The sequence below is a fragment of the Solanum tuberosum genome, unplaced genomic scaffold (assembly GCF_000226075.1).
Source record: "Solanum tuberosum cultivar DM 1-3 516 R44 unplaced genomic scaffold, SolTub_3.0 scf00381, whole genome shotgun sequence".
Taxonomy (NCBI): domain Eukaryota; kingdom Viridiplantae; phylum Streptophyta; class Magnoliopsida; order Solanales; family Solanaceae; genus Solanum; species Solanum tuberosum.
The window spans coordinates 341,309-358,897 of NW_006239304.1; the positions used below are offsets into that span (position 1 = coordinate 341,309).

At 31.0% G+C, this 17,589-nt stretch overlaps 1 protein-coding gene and 1 long non-coding RNA gene across 3 annotated transcripts in view; one reads left to right on the forward strand and one right to left on the reverse strand.

Moving 5' to 3' along the window:
* Positions 1 to 4,688: 4,688 nt before the first annotated feature.
* Positions 4,689 to 17,589, forward strand: part of LOC102579497 (uncharacterized) — a 25,451-nt gene continuing 12,550 nt past the window's right edge. Inside the window, exons 1-2 of one of the 2 annotated variants that reach the window (XR_368477.2) lie at positions 4,689 to 5,176; positions 9,078 to 9,179. This is a non-coding gene — a long non-coding RNA (uncharacterized lncRNA). The remainder of the gene's footprint in view (positions 5,177 to 9,077; positions 9,180 to 17,589) is intronic. The other variant, XR_368478.2, reaches the window with a different exon arrangement.
* Positions 10,234 to 13,388, reverse strand: LOC102579172 (cytochrome P450 81D1-like). Its single transcript, XM_006362014.2, has 2 exons — positions 11,577 to 13,388; positions 10,234 to 10,923 (listed from the first exon to the last, which is right to left on the reverse strand). Exons 1-2 carry the CDS (start codon positions 12,492 to 12,494, stop codon positions 10,300 to 10,302), a joined length of 1,542 nt encoding a protein of 513 aa, XP_006362076.1. The 5' UTR covers positions 12,495 to 13,388; the 3' UTR covers positions 10,234 to 10,299.

Consider the following 17,589-nt stretch of genomic DNA (forward strand, 5'->3'; position numbering starts at 1 on the left):
ACGTTTTTTTTTATTATGAAAAATCAAAAAAGTATTACTCCCTTCGTTCTTATTTATATTCACCAAATGAATTTCTACTTTATCATTTATATTCACCAAATTTAAAGTAATAATAAATTTTATATTGGTGAGAATAATAAATTTTAAAAAGTAATGATGTGATTATAAATTTTATTTATATATGAAACAAATGGTTAGTAGATATAAATGTGGGGTTGTTTTTAACAAAATATAAACTCATGGATCAATTATTGTATTAAAATATTTTTGGAGAATATGGTATCACCTCTCATGATATGGAATCATGAGATGGAATCAGCGTAAAATCGCATGTCCAAACGCTGATTCCATCTCACGACACCATATCGTGATATGGTATCGCATGGCTAGACGCCTACTTAGAAATGTGGAACTTTATTTCTTTATATGACTTGCTCCAAAAAATATGCCACGTAAAATGAAATACAGAAAGTAGTACTCCATCTGTCTCAATTTATGTAGCACTTTTTTGGATTTCAAAATTTAAATAAGTCTATCTTTGATCGTAAATTTTTCATATATCTTTTAAATAGTTTTAATTGTCAATTATTGTGTCTTATAGTACTTTTTACATAGTTTATAAATATATAAATTTCATTTCAAAGAATTTGAATATTTCATGCGCAAATTCTCAGTCAAACTTAAACTGTTTGACTCTCAAAAAAACGAAAAGTATTACATAAATTGAGACAGAGTGAATACTTTTTTAAAAATATAATTTTCTTATATTACGCTACTCTTTACTTGATAGGTACATGATAATCAATTAGTGCTTAATTAGGCAAAAGGTGGAAAAAAGAACAAAAGTTAAAAATATAAAGAAATTTGTCGCTTTTATTTTTCTTTCCCAAAAGTTCTCTTTTCGAAAAATAATTCAATTTTGCTGTGTCATATCATCACTGTGTAAAGTTTTCTTTTTTAATGCTTAAAACAAACGAATTGCACGAACTTACTTAGATGCTTGGAGCAAAGGCATATTGTGGTCACATTTTTTTTATTCGATGCTTATTTTGAAGTTTGATTAAATTTAAATTTACATGTTATAAGATTTATTTTTGAGATTATTGTGACGCCCCTAACAAAATAATTTCATTATTATAATTTATAATATAGGCTTGAAATCGAAACATCTAATTAAGGATGAAGGAATCCTACTCGTCATCACAATCCATGTTAGTTACAAGTTTTATTTATTAAAGCATTAGAAGTATCTTTAATGCAATCAATAATTTGTTGAAATCCTTTTTTCGAAGTGGATTCATCTTTAGTACAAAGAAATAGACACATTATTTTGTTTTTTCTATTAATAACTTCGTATAAAATAATAAAAGAACAATTAATTTAGAAGAACAGAGAAGAATATCGCATGCTTTATTTTTTGTGACCTAATTAAAGTGGATAAATATTATACGTGAATTGTGTATTTTTTTGGTAATATTTATTATTTGCACAATGGTTATAATATTAATGCATGCGTTTATATACAAAATTACCCTCTTTTGCCGTGACTAATTAATGTATAATTTTAGCTTTTAAAATCACGCTTATAATAATTTTTTTCTAAATCTGTCTCGTTCTCAATTAATTGAGGATATAAATTTAATTTAAATCTTATATTATATTATTTTTTTGAGCAATTCGATTAATTGAGGATATAAATTTAATTTAAATCTTATATTATATTATTTTTTTGAGCAATTCGATTAATTGAGGATATAAATTTAATTTAAATCTTATATTATATTATTTTTTTGAGCAATTCGATTAATTGAGGATATAAATTTAATTTAAATCTTATATTATATTATTTTTTTGAGCAATTCGATTAATTGAGGATATAAATTTAATTTAAATCTTATATTATATTATTTTTTTGAGCAACACATTTTCAAGTGGTTATCGATAACACTTTTGGGCGTTTCAACTATTTTTCTTTTATTTTTTTGCTTTAGTCTTTAAAAGTTCAAGTGTGTTACATAAAAAATTCCTAAAAGATTTACATAATTAAATCAAATGTGTATATATATTTTTTTTAAATTAGTAGTATTATATATTCTAGACCTATATTTTTAAAAATTTAACGGTTTATATTAAGAACGTAAAGGTCAAACTAATCAAATTTGCATCTTTTCGTAATAGTGCATACATCCTTTCAAAATCCTGAATACAACTCTTACTCGGCTTGCTCAAGATTGAATCACAAACACAAGGATTTTTAATCCTCTATGCTAACCATTCTCTACATAGGGAAACTTTCACAAATAGCCATTATAATAAACTTAATTATGTTCCATAGCTATAGTTTGCATATTTACGGGTTGTAGCTACAGTTGAAGCTGTCTCATTTGTATAATTCGCAGGTCTATATAATTCACGGGTACATTTATATAATTCAGTTATTTTTGTATAAACTCGAAGTAACAAATTTATACAATTACAAACATCAGAAGTGTGAACAGTTATATTATACAAAAGTTATACAAATTATATTATAAAAATTTTGAATTATACAAACGTGTGAATTATACAAAACTAAAAAACTGAGCCGCATAATTATAGCTAAAAGTATATCGCGAATTGTAATTAAGGCAAACTATAGTTATGTTAACTAATTAACTAGTATATATTTGCTTATACACGTAATTTTCTCTACATATCCTCTATTTTTTTTAAATAATTTGACATAAACATATTAGGTATGAATTAAAAAAAAAATCATGAAAGTGGATCTTAATTTATAGACTTTTGGAAATATAAGATGGACACAATCGAATTGCGTAATTCATTAGGCAAAGAATTACGTCGTTTAGGGGAAAAAAAAGAAAACGTATGAAATGCACTAAAAGTATGAGGGACATATCATAACAGAATTTTATATTTTATACTCAAATCTTATCAAAATGAAGTTCTTTGGTCTTCTAAAGTTTTTTTTTTCTTTTCTAAAACGAAAGCAAGAAGGCATTATACTTATTCTGTTCAAATATTCCTGTTTTTGTTTTCTAGAGCATCAACCCATCAACTAACTAGTCATCTCACTTTCCGAAGAAGTATCGGGGAGAGTAATGTGCACCTATATAAAGTATAAACTAAGTTAAAGGTAAAAATATGGAGTATATGAATGTGTGATCTCTTTGTAAAATTAGGTATTTTACGTATATGTATTTTTTTTTTTTAAAATTGATATAATATTATATGTTGACACTCATACTTTAAGAAGAACAAATGATGCATTTGATTGAAGATTGAGTTATTTACCTAAAGGTTTATGAATTAATTCTCATTAAATATATATTTTTTCCTTTTTAATAAAATGGCGGGACGTCACTTTGACTAGTTCATATGTCTTTAGTGGTGCACTCACTGTCTTCATATCTGAGTCCACCTCTACTTATTTTATTCCTACCTTATGATATAGGAGATTATTTTCGATAGATCATCCACTCAAACAAAGCATATCAAACTAATTACTAGTAACAAAAGTAAATATAGTACTAAAGTACCAATTCTTGCTATATCAAATGCCACCAGTATAAGATACAGAAGTGACATTACTCCATCCGTTCCTATTTAAATGTCATTATTTTAGATTTTACACCCTTTAAGAAATTAGGTAAATTTATTAATGTATCCTTATTTAGTGTTCTCTTGATGTCATTTTTTCAATAAATGAACATGACTTAATTTATTTTGATTAATTAGTTTGACCAATGAATATGAATAAATTATTTAGCTTTTCTATGTTGGTCAAATTCATACTTTCTAAGCTAATACTCCCTCCGTCCATTTTTAGTTTTCATGTTGCGCTTTTCGAAAGTCAGTTTGACTAATTTTTAAAGTTAAATTAGATTACATTAATTCGATATTTAAAACAAAAATTCAGATTTTCAAAAGCTATACGAAAAAGTAGTATAAATTGCATTTTTTTGCATATCAATGCGATGAAAAAATACATAGTAAAATGTTAGTCAAAGTTCTTGTCGTTTGACTCTAAAAAAGGAAATCATGACAACTAAAAATGGACAGAGGGAGTAACTCTCAAGGGTAGATTAGAAAGAATAATGTCATTTATGCATTGATTTGGTGAAATGACAAAGATTAAAAAACATTTATATTTAGTAAGACCGACGTGTAAATAGGAACGGAGGGGAGGGAGCAAAACTTTTGGACCTTTTTCTAACTTGGTCATTCCATTTTTAGCATGAGGAACATTATTTTGCCCCCACACACAAATTTATCCTAGATTGATGAGTAGATGGTTCTATTTTAACCATGAAACTAAAATGGTGGCATCTTAAAGCAGCACCATTAGTTCATTCAAAGTTTTTCACACCACTTGTTTAGTATGTCTGGCCCGGCTTTGTTATTCTCCTTGTCCATTATGAAATTTTGATCCTATCCACTATCCAATCTCATCTTTTAAAGAAAATTATATTTTTGATAATCTAATGCAAGCCTAGATCTATTAGTAGACGATTATATATATATATATAAACAACATGGTTTATAAGTTAGCTAAAGTTTTTATTTTGTTATTGAATGAGATTTCTTGAATGAAAACTCTTTTCAATTTGAATTGTATGAGTTATACAAAATGGTTAGTTTTCATGGATTTATTTTTCATATTTCTATCACACTTTTTACTAAGGCCGCACTTTAGATTATGTCTTCAATTAATCGAAAAGTTGAAATTCAATTAGTAAAGTAAAAGAAATTAAAAAAAAAAAGAAAGTTTGGCATCAAAAGAGGTAATTTGTGCAAATTTTCCTTCTTTCGAGAGAATTGATTTTACTTAAAAAGTCTCAAATATCTCTGTGTACGAATTTTTTTGCTTAGGAACAATATTCTATGCATTGTAGAATTTATAGCTAGACCGACTACTTCAACAACAATTATTCATGAAATCATATTGATATAGTATTAAGAGTCAATTGTTGAACCCATAAAAACATTATAACTGGGAATATATTTTTTATCCAAAACTTAAAAAGAAGCAATTAATGCAAATGATCAAATTTAGAGTTGCCCAAAATGTTGCAACTCAGAAGCACAAACGGCAAACCTCCCGTCGGCGTCGAATATCTCTTCGTTTTGCCCAATCGCCATATCCAGCAGTAGTAATATGAACTTTCTGATCAATGTAAGTTCAATTTCACTTGCATTATACATCTTCGTTTTCGGATTCTGTCCATATATGCGTGTGTTCAACTGTTTATACGTTCTAGACCTCAATGAATTTGTGATTCTTATGAGTTATGTTGATGAATTTTATTTGAAATGAGATAATAAGTATTAGTTGAGCGACCACACCAGAAATCGAACTCGCTAAACTAGAATCGACTATTCAAAGTTTCAGTCGCGGATTGCCCTATGATATTAGAGACGCTTTGCTATTATTGATAATCTGATGCTAGTTGGTTAGTGTTATACATGCATACTATCTGTTTGATGAAAGTTCGGGTGATAATGCCAGCTCTAAGAATCAATATGCTTTGTTAACAACTGAATCCTCTGCAGTACTATAGTTACTATCATGGAACTTATGTTGTATGGTGTTCCTTATGCTTTGCTATATCTTGCTTCAAAAAATGATTTGCACCTCTTCTTACCTGCACGATTCCTTTTTGTTTTTCGTAATTGTTATTATAAGGTTTTGTTGCTAAATGATAGAATAAGAAAATTGGATCTGAAAAATGCATAGTTATTCATGTGGAATTATGATGGCGTACATTATTAGAATCTCATATTTCAGAAAGAAGTTTAACCATGTGTGGTCGTGGAGAACATTTTGCTAATAGCGGCTGAACCTTTGGTGAAATTGTGAATCCAGTGCCTTCGCTCATATCAATGATCTCACTATTGGGCTTATCCCACTCAAAACATTGAAGAAGTGAGCCTAGTGCCAATCCAATGACATGAATTGCTAGGTTCTCACCAGGGCAACCCCTCCTTCCTGATCCAAACGGAATAAACTTGCAGCCCTCTTTGACACTGTCAAAGCCTATAAATCTATCAGGATTGAACTTTTCTGGATCCTCCAATACCTTAGAGTCATGATGTATCCCCCATGCATTCACTAATAGGATTGTTCCACGCGGAACTCGATATCCTGCAACTTTGCACTCTTCTGATGAAAGGTGAGGCACAAGTAAAGGGGCTGCTGGATGCATCCGCAATGTCTCATCGATGATGCATCTGATGTAAGGAAGTTGAGCCAAATTGGATTCATCCGGTCTTGTCCAACCTGATTGTCAATTTCAGTCTGTGCCGTCTTTAAAATTTCTCGATTGTCAAGCAAGCGTGAAAAAGCCCATTCTAGTGTTACTGCTGAAATATCTGATCCAGCTTGGAGTAGGATCTGCATGCATAAGAAAACAGAATGTATAAACTAGTTAACAACATTTAAAGGAACAGTAGATATAGACAGAAGCAAAGACACTCTGTAGGGTCAATGGTTTTGGTAGTTCAAATATAGCTTTCATTTCAAGATCTATATCCAGGGTAGGGTAAGGCATATGTAAGTAGAATTATAATAGTCAATATCACCTGCCTATACTATGTACTCCGTCTGTTGTGAACCAAACTGACCCCATAAGGGCCTACGGGCTATTAGAGAGTTTTATTTGGGATCCAGACCCATTTACACTTTGTTAAAAAGGACTAGGAATTAGAAGAACGGTTATGGAAAATTATTATGTCAAGCTCTGGCTTTCTATCCTCTCATTTCCTTTCTATGGTCTTGTATCTCATCCCTTTCTGGTTACTTCTTTCTCGGTTAATCTCTCCTTAGTTAGTGTATTATTATTTTGTTGTGCCTATCCTACATTGTAACTTGTATTCAGTGATTAATATATATAACTGTGTTTCTGTTGGAATCGAGTTTGTTTCACCGTCCCGTTCAATTTATTTGTACTAGTTTGACTTGACAGAAAGTGAAAGAAAGTAAAGAAGACTTTTGAATCTTGTGTCTAAACATGTCATGTGGTATGTTGAAATTTAAGAGCTGTCAAATTAGGAAAAAGACACTCTTTTTTAAACAAAAAAGAGAAGTAATACAAACAAATTGAAACAAAAGGGAGTATAAATCAATCTTGGTACGGAAGCATTTAGACTCATCTAATCATGTCTTTTTATCAAGAAACCCCAGCAGAATACCAATTTGTATCAAGTTCCATCTGAAGCTTAACATAGTATTAACTCAAGATAACACAAGCAAAGAAAACAATGAAGATAATCTTCATGTACAAAAAGAAAAAATATAGATGTCTGATAGTCTTACCAGCAGTAGGTTTCTAATTGTTTCATCTGTGTAGTATTCGGGGTCTGTTTTCTGTAAATCTAACAAGACTTCCATGATAGTTTTCTTCTTCCCTGCCACAACCTCTGCTGAAGGAAAAGAACCACTGGTCTTTAATCGACGATGCTCGTCTATTTCCTTTCGCATAAAGTTATCTCTCTTCTTCTGTAGTTCCATCATCTTTTCCTCAACACTATGCAATCCAAACCACCTCATAAATGGCAAGAAATCCAAAATATTAGCCTTTGGAGTAGTGTTTATTGTTTCCTTTGATATATCCTGGAATAGCATAGCTTCTTTTGAGTTCTCTCCATAGTATCTTTTCCCTGCAATCATTCTCGATATCACGTTGAACGTGAAGTTAAAAAGAGATGATTTCATCTCCACAATTTTTTCCAAATTCTCTATGGAGACTCTAAAGAGTCTACGAATCAGGTAGTTTATTTTATCAGAACGGATGCTTGATAGTGTCTGAATTCTATAGGAAGATAAAACTTCAAGAGTGGAAATTCTTCGAAGATTTCTCCAGTGCTCTCCATAAGAAGACCAAGCGAGGCTAGTAAAATTGTACCCGAAATACTTACCACTGAGAAAATCAGGACGATTGGCAAAGATGATATCATTTTTAGTAAAACAGTCTTCTGCTACTAAAGGTGATGAAACAAGGAGGACAGGCCGAGAGCCAAATTGAAGAAACACTACTGAACCATAACGATTCGAGACTTTGAATAAAGCCCTATGGAAAGGTTTACTCAATAAGTAGAGATGGCCAATAAAAGGGAGTGTTGGAAATGGGCTAGGTGGAAGGTTTTGTAACTTGTTAAGAAAATGGCGGCTGATGATATAATGAACAAGGAACAGAACTGGGAAATACAGATAAAGATTGTCCATGGATGACCAGAATTGTAGTATTATTTCTGATAATTATCTAGTTTTATTAGCTTGTATTAAGATCTTTGCAGCTTAGACAACAATAAATGAGTGTCATCAAATCTTGGTTTTGTAATCTAAATTGATCAATCTTTGTAGGCTAGGTATTTGTTGAATCCCTAATAATGTAGGTTAGTTGTAGAAATTTATTATTTATAGAAAATTTATCCTTGTAAACAAACAGGAAGGAATTAAATACTAACAAGTAAATATCCAATAAACAGGACCTTATAATTTATTTAGGCAATTGATGATTGATGACAAATGACAAGATGCAATTTTTCTGGATGTACTCTAATTAGGTTCATTTGTCCAGTATCAAATATGCATTGATATATTCAGCGTATATGTATTCAATATCAATATCATCAGTGTATCCAATATCAATTTTATCCGGTGTATCCTTTATCAGTTTCATCCAATTTCATGTATCAAGTATCAAATATACATTGATGTATCCGTGCTTAGATATGCGTATCTGGTATCAAATATGCACTTATACATTCATCAAATAAACCAATATCAAATATGCACTGATGTATTAAGTGTATCTATACACAGATACATATCAATCATTATTTCTAGACATGTAAATATTGTCCCCAAGTAAAATTAAACCAAAATCAGAACTGAATAGTTTATGAAAGTGATACCCTGTGGTTAAATAGTTATAGTAGCATGTTTGCTTAGTTAGGTAATTTTTTCCATTATTGATACCCATAAAACAATAGATCCAAAATGTTGCAACATCATCTTAAAACTCTAATTTTCAAACAACAATAGCTAAACGGAAGAGATATGGAAAATTGAATAGGTCGACAATGAATCGGAACTCAGAAGCACAATTTTCTTCCTTTTGCTCAATCGCCAAATCCAACAATAGGAGTATGAACAAGGCCTTCACATTCTGATCAAAGTAAGTTCAATTTCACTTGCATTATACATCTTCATTTTCAGATTCTCTCCATATATGTGTGTTCGAGTGCTTATACCTTCTTGACCTCAATGAATTTATGAGTCTTATGAGTTATGTTGGTGAAGTTCAATGAATTTTATTTGAAATTCTTGCGGAAACGCCTGGGGTTTACCTTTGCTCAGCTTAATTTTGGTTTTCGTTAATTTCACCCTAAGATATTGATTATACTTTGTAATTTCTCTGCATATTTCTAAGGGGATGGTATAGTACTGAAGAAGCTATAACTCTAATTATTATGTCATGACTCTAATTTCTAAGGGGGCAGTATAGTGCTGAAGAAGTTATAACTCTAATTTTGTTAAATTGTTCGAATTGTGTAATCATCAGTTATTGACATTGGGAAGCGACCCAAAGTGATATTCAATTCGTGACTTCAAATTTGAATTGCTTTCCTGTTAACCGTGTAAAAGAAGCTTTTGGTAATTGTGCTCCAAGATGCACTATAAATTGCTATTTTCCATTTGGTTACTATTGTATTTAGAGAGTTGATTTCCCACATAATCACTCAACTAATTATTATTATCTCATAAAGTCACATCTCTTCTTGATTATTCCAATGTTTTTCAATAAAGAAAATGACTTTCTGAGATAATAAAATTTAGTTATGTGGCCATATTAGTTCGAACTCTCTACACTAATGACTATTCAACTTTACAGTCACGGATTGCCTTCTAATAATGGGCCTTTGATATTAGAGAAGCTTTGCTATTATTGATAATCTGATACTAGTTGTGAGTGTTAAACATGCATACTATCTGTTTGATGGAAGCTAAGGTGATAATGCCAGCTCCAAGAATCAATATGCTCTATTAACAACTGAATCCTCTGCAGTACTATAGTTACCATTATGGAACTTATGCTATGAGGTATTCCTTATGCTTTGTTATATTCTTGCTTCAAAAAATGATTTGCTCTTCTTCCCTCACAATTCCTCTTTGTTTTTTGTACTCAATATTATAAGGTTTCATCGCTGAATGATAGAATAAGAAAATTGGATCTTAAAATTGCTTAGTTATTCATGTGGAAGTAATGGCGTACATTATTAGAATCTTGGTTAGGATTAGATTTCAGAAAGAAGTTTAACCATGTGTAGTCGTGGAGAACATTTTGCTAATAGCGGCTGAACCTTTGGTGAAAGTGTGAATCCAGTGCCTTCACTCATATCGATGATCTCCCTATTGGGCTTATCCCACTCAAAGCATTGAAGAAGTGAGCCTAGTGCCAATCCAATGACATGAATTGCTAGGTTCTCACCAGGGCAACCCCTCCTTCCTGATCCAAATGGAATAAACTTGCAGCCCTCTTTGACACCTTCAAAGCCTAAAAATCTACCAGGATTGAACTTTTGTGGCTCCTCCCATACCTTAGGGTCATGATGTATCCCCCATGCATTCACTAATAGGACTGTTCCACGCGGAACTCGATAGCCTGCAACCTTGCACTCTTCTGATGAAAGGTGAGGCACAAGTAAAGGGGCTGCTGGATGCATCCGCAATGTCTCATTGATGATGCATCGGATGTATGGAAGTTGAGCCAAATCGGATTCATCAATTAGGCGATCTTGTCCAACCTGATTGTCAATTTCTGTCTGCGCTGTCTTTAAGATTTCTGGATTGTCAAGCAAGTGTGAAAAAGCCCATTCTAGTGTTACAGCTGAAGTATCTGATCCAGCTTGGAGTAGGACCTGCATACATAAGAAAACAGAGTGTATAAACTAGTCAACAACAATTGAAGGAACAGTAGATATAGACAGAAGCAAAGACAATAGGGTCAATGATTTTGAAAGTTCCAAGGTAGCTTTCATTTCAAGATCTAGATCCAGGGTAGGGTAGGGAATATATAAGTAGAATTAAAAAAGTCAATGTCACCTGCCTATACTATGTACTCCCTCCATTTTAATTTGTTTGTCTTAGTTTGACTTGACACAGAGTTAAAGAAAGAAAAAAAAACTTTTGAATCTTGTAGTCTTAAATGTGGTATGTTGGAATTAAACTGTTGTCAAACAGGAAATAATGGTATGTTGGAATTAAACTGTTGTCAAATCAGGAAATAAACATTCTTTTTCGAAACAAACTAAAAAGAAAAGTATTACAAACAAATTGAAACAAAAGGGAGTATATATCAATCTTAGTACAGAACATTTAGATTCATCTAAGCATGTCTTTTTATTAAGAAACACTAACAATATACCAATTTGTGTCCAGTTCAATCTGAAGCCTAACATAGTATAAACTCAAGATAACACAAGCAAAGAAAACAATAAAAATAATCTTCAGAGTGTATCTTCATGTACAAAAATAAAAACAAAAACATATAGATCATGTCTGATAGTCTTACCAACATTAGGCTTCTAATTGTTTCATCTGTGTAGTACTCGGGGTCTGTTTTCTGTAAATCTAACAAGACTTCCATGATAGTTTTCTTCTTCCCTGCCACAACCTCTGCTGAAGGAAAAGAACCATTGGTCTTTAATCGACGATGCTCGTCTATTTCCTTTTGCATAAAGTTATCTCTCTTCTTCTGTAGTTCCATCATCTTCTCCTCAACATCATGCAAACCAAACCACCTCATAAATGGCAAGAAATCCAAAATATTAGCCTTTGGAATTGTTATTATTGTAGCCTTTGATATATCCTGGAATAGCTTAGCTTCTTTCGAGTTCTCTACTTTCTCTCCATAGTACCTTTTCCCTGCAATCATTCTCGATAGCACATTGAACGTGAAGTTAAAAAGAGATGATTTCATCTCCACAATTTTTTCCGAACTCTCTATGGAGACTCTAAAGAGTCTACGAATCAGGTAGTTTATTTCATCAGAACGGATGCTAGATAGTGTCTGGATTCTATAGGAAGATAAAACTTCAAGAGAGGAAATTCTTCGAAGATTTCTCCAGTGCTCTCCATAGGAAGACCAAGCAAGGCTAGTAAAATTGTACCCGAAATGCTTACCACTAAGAAAATCAGGACGATTGGCAAAGATGATATCATTTTTAGTAAAACATTCTTCCGCTGCTGAAGGTGATGAAACAAGGAGGACAGGACGAGAGCCAAATTGAAGAAACACTACTGAACCATAACGATTCGAGACTTTGAATAAAGCTCTATGGAAAGGTTTACCCAATAAGTAGAGATGGCCAATAAAAGGGAGTACTGGAAATGGGCTAGGGGGAAGATTTTGTAGCTTGTGAAGAAAATGATAGCTGATGATGTAAAGAACAAAGAAGAGAACTGGGAAATACAAATAAAGACTGTCCATGGTTGATCAGAATTAGGATTATGTCTGATAATTATCTAGTTTTATTAGCTTGTATTAAGATCTTAACAGCTTAGACAAGAATAAATAAGTATAATTAGATCTTGGTTTTATACTCTAAATTAAACAAGAAGTATCTTGCAGGCTATAGGTATTTGTTTAATCCCTAATAATGTAGGTTAGTTGTAGAAATTTATTATTTATAGAAAAGTTATCCTTGTAAACAAACAAGAAGGAATTAAATACTAACAAATTAAACATCCTATAAAGAGGACCTTTGAATTTATTTAGGCAATTGATGATTGATGACGAATGGCAAGACGCAATTTTTCTGGATTTACTCTAATTTATTTTCTTGGAGCAATGGCCTTTAATTGAATTTAATATTTTCTTTCTTAACGTTAGTTTACACACAGCCTGTGCTGAAGTGTACGAATATCCGATTTTGGGACCACTATTTAAGTCATAGGAGACTTTTTTTTGCAAGTTTATCCATTTCGAGAACAATTTTAGACATACTCGTAGTTGAATGTTTGTTGGTATGACTAAACTTCATTCACATATGACCGAAGTGTGCAAGTATATTTGCACATATTTCAGACACATATAGTATATGTTTGACCTAACAGTCTTAAAACACTTCAGACAATTATTTAGTTGGCATAGTCCATGTTTGAAGTTGGTTTGAATGAAATATATTGCAATTTTTGTTTGATGTTTGGTTTAACGGTCTCAAACTACATATATCTTGATGAAATTATTGACTTCGCGATTGTTACCTTCCTTCCATCAATACATAAATCACCTAAATTTTTTTGGATTGGAATTTAATCCTTGATTTTTCATAGTTAGCATCTGGTTTATTGACTGGTAGGCTATGGTTAATCTACTTGCTTATGCATCTTGATTTCAACGTTGTAATAGTATATTTTATATATATATATATATTTGCCACAGCTTACGTTTTCTTCTTTAAACGTTGATTGTTTGTTTGTGTACTGTTACTGGTTGATATATAGGAACCTAATCTATTTAATATGGTACTGCAGAAATCTAGTATAGTTGAAAAACAAACGCACTTGTCCTTTTCCTGTATTTATTGTATTTTATTTCTATTTTGTTCCATTTTTTCTACTCAATTTATTTGAAGGAAGCATGCATCTTACGTGATTGAAGAAAAAGAAAAGTCCTTAATAGATTTAGCTTTTAGTTAACATGGTAGGGACCCCTAACATCACTAGTAATAAATGTCAACTTGTCAATATTCATACATAACAGTGAAAAAGTTAAAGTCAAACTTGTTTCTTCCCCCCACCCCACCCCTACCACCACCCCCTGCTCATTTTTCATTATGGGAAAGTTAGGGACCTGAATTATTTAGTCATCTAATTTATAAAATATATATAAAAAATGTATATATTGTGTATATTTTACATCAAACATACATGTAGTATACTTATAACGTACATATCCATATAATGTGTATGTAGTGTATATTTTTATCATATTGATAAATTAGTTGGTATAGCGATATATTTGGTAAGAAAGTGCTTTTTTTATTAAGGTTAAAATAATCCTCACATTAAATCTCAATCATACGATCATGTCAAATAAAAGTGAGGCAAAAAAAGTTACCAAGTTAAATTAATACCAGGAGAAAGTATAAGGAGCTAATAAGTTTTATGCAAAAAATGATCTCTCTCTTCATATGTTATTATAAGTTTATATATCTTATGTTTAATTAATTCAACAACCTCCCCAACTATTGAGTAGACTTCTTTTGTGAATAGTTGATAATTACTAACTTGCCAGCACTGATTGCAAGTATTATTTACAAGAAAAATGAATTATAAATCTACCGCATACCTTCATAAAGTAGGGATAAGGATTAACGTTTGCGTATATTTTTATCAGATTGCACTCGTAAGATTGTACTAATATGGTCATGTGGTCATGATTGGCTTAACTTCTTCTGTATGGGTTTATGTGATCTTGACATGATTGTTAGAATTGTTATTTTGTATTAGGCTGTTTTATAATTATTGAGTGGGGAATCTTAGTTGGTTGGCTAGGATTTATAAGAATGATGTTAAATTTATTTTGTATTTGATTGAATAAATTAGTCTTGAGATTATAATTTTAAAACTATAATCAATTAGTTCACAAACCAAACGACCCCGTCTTTTCATACATGGGATAGACATTGTAATTTTTTTTTTGATTAGTCAGTATAAAGAAGTTTGCTAATGTTTTTTATTTTATTTTTGTATCTGATCCTTTAGAAATATAGGGTTGGCCGGCAATACTTCGAATAGCCAGATAAAAATTAGAGTATTTTTATGATTATCAGTTAGCTTTGAAGGTTAGTTAACCAAATAAATTAATTAATTTTAGTGAATAGAAATAAATTTTTGTTTTAAAAAATTTTACGCAACGTTAAAAAATTACTTCACACATTTTTTTACCCCTCCGGATCTTACCCAACCCCAAATGAAAAAAAAAACCTCAATTCCTCATCTACTCACTCATAAAACGGGTTTGGGTCCGAATCCTAATAAAGAAAATGGGTGAGATCATTCTGTAAAGTTACGTGATATTTTTGAAATTTAAAAAATAGTTCTAGGTAATATTTTTTTAAAAATTTAACCTATCAAGATATATACACCATCTATCTATTAAACATGAGGGTGCATATACACCATTTTGTAATAAGGAGTATATTCACTTTAAATAATAAAATTGAACATATTTTTGCCCCTTTTACCATTTAAAAATAACTTTGATATAAACCGAACGAATAAAGGAATAAAATAAAAAAATAATTAAGAAGTATATTTTTTAAAAAGTATTTTTTGAGTACGACAGATTCGAAGCAATTAACTTATAAATTAAGTATAAACTTAAGCCTAACATCCCCAAATCATGTATATATAGTTTAATATTCTACCCTAATCACCGTCGGACGACAATCTTTGGATAATTCACGAGGGAGGAACAGTAGTTTGGTTTTGTTTTAATAATTTTAAAATCTATTTTTTCTTTCTTAGTTCCACTTTAACAGCGTTCATTCATTATCCCCAAATCACCTCCATTATCCCCAAATCAAGTTCATCTTTTCGTAGTATCCTTACAATCAAAGTCTCTTCCCCCTCAAATCCTTATAATCAACGATTTTTGCTTGATTTTCGGAGATTATTTGTGGTTCAGATTCATCAGATATCTTTTAATTATCATTTTTTTTCTCTTTTTTCATTAAAGTTTTTATATAGATATACCTTTATGCTATATTCTTAGGGTTGAAGTTGAAGGTATTCAATATTACAATGTCGGAAACCAATACTCCTAGGAGGGTCACAAGAGATACACATTATTCTGATAATTGCTTGGAAGGAATACCCTCGTTTGATTTGTGTATAACTCAAATGCAATCACAAATTTTAGGATAGAGAAGCAATAAAAGTTTCACAATAAACCTATAACGTTAAATTTGAATGATGAATCAGAAAGGACTGGTTCTTCTAAGAGGAAAGAAGGTTCAACTCTAAGAATGGATGAAACAAAAACTAACAAGAGGAGAAAAGTTAAAGATGTTGTTTCTGGTAGGAGGGGAAAACATGTAGTTAATGAAGAACAAGAAGAAGGGAAGGAAGAAAAACTACCAAAAACATCTTTGACTTTTCTCTTCTTGTCAGTTTTTGTTTCATCCACTGTTAGAGTTGAACCTTCTTTCCTTTTAGAACAACCAATCCTTTCTAATTCATCATTCAAATTCAACGTTATAGGTTTATTGTGAAACTTTGATTGCTTCTCTATCTCCATCGCAGCAATGGAGGCTGAAATTTGTGATTGCATTTGAGTTATACGCAAATCAAACGAGGGTATTCCTTCCAAGCAATTATCGGAATAATGTGTACCTCTTGTGACCCTCCTAGGAGTATTGATTTCCGATATGGTAATATTGAAAACAACCTTCAACTTCAACCCTAAAAATATAGCATAAACGTATATCTATATAAAACCTTCAATGAAAAAAATGGGAATTAGAAGATACCTGATGAATCTAAACCACAAATAACCTTAGAAAATCAAGCAAAAATCGTTGATTGTAAGGATTTGAGAGGGGAAGAGACTGATTGTAAGGATACTACAAAGAGATGAACTTGATTTGGGATAATGAATGAACGCTGCGAAAGTGGAACGAACTATTGAAGAGAAAAAGTGGGGAATTTTTTTTATGCGTGTAAAGTGTTATTTGCTATTTAATAATTAAATATATCCAGAAAAAATAAATAAAGTATACTATAGCTATATTAATTACTCTTATTTAGAGATGAGACTTAGAAGGACTAACACCGCATTAAATTACTTGTACAACATGCATAGAATTTTGTACATTAACTTTTGACTGCATTAAATTAGTTGTACAACGTGCAAAAAGAATTGTACATTAACTTTTATAAATGACAATTACAAGGACTAACATTGCAATTATTATTATTACTCATTTTACTCCTTATTAGAAGTGAGACTTTAGAGGACGAACACGACACTACCAAGTTGTACACAAAGCATTTCAAATTGTACTATAAAATTAATTGTGCCTCATTAATTGTACACGTGTCTTTCTACATATACAACAACCCACATGAAGAATTACTTTTCTGACTTTTTTCCTCAGTTTCTCTCTATATATTCGTTTTTATTTCCTTTTTTTCTACTTTCCATTCTCCCCTTTTACTCTCTCTTTAGTTAATCTTTGATATTAAATTTTTTATAGATCTTTAAAATATTTTGAATTATTAATTATTGTGACTTATAATACTTTGATATTTACGTAGTTTACAAATATATAAATTCCATTTTTAAAAAATTGAAGATACCATGCGCAAATTTTCGGTCAAACTTAAACTATTTGATTCTCGAAAAATAAAAAGTGTCACATAAAATGGAACAGACGGAGGATAACTCTCAATTAAATTTATTTCAGTTTTTATTTTCCATTTTTAACATAATTTTTCAAGTTGGATTTCTAGGAATTGTATTGTAGACCCATTTAGATTTTACCCTTTTGTTTTAAATTCAAAACAACCCTAAAAAA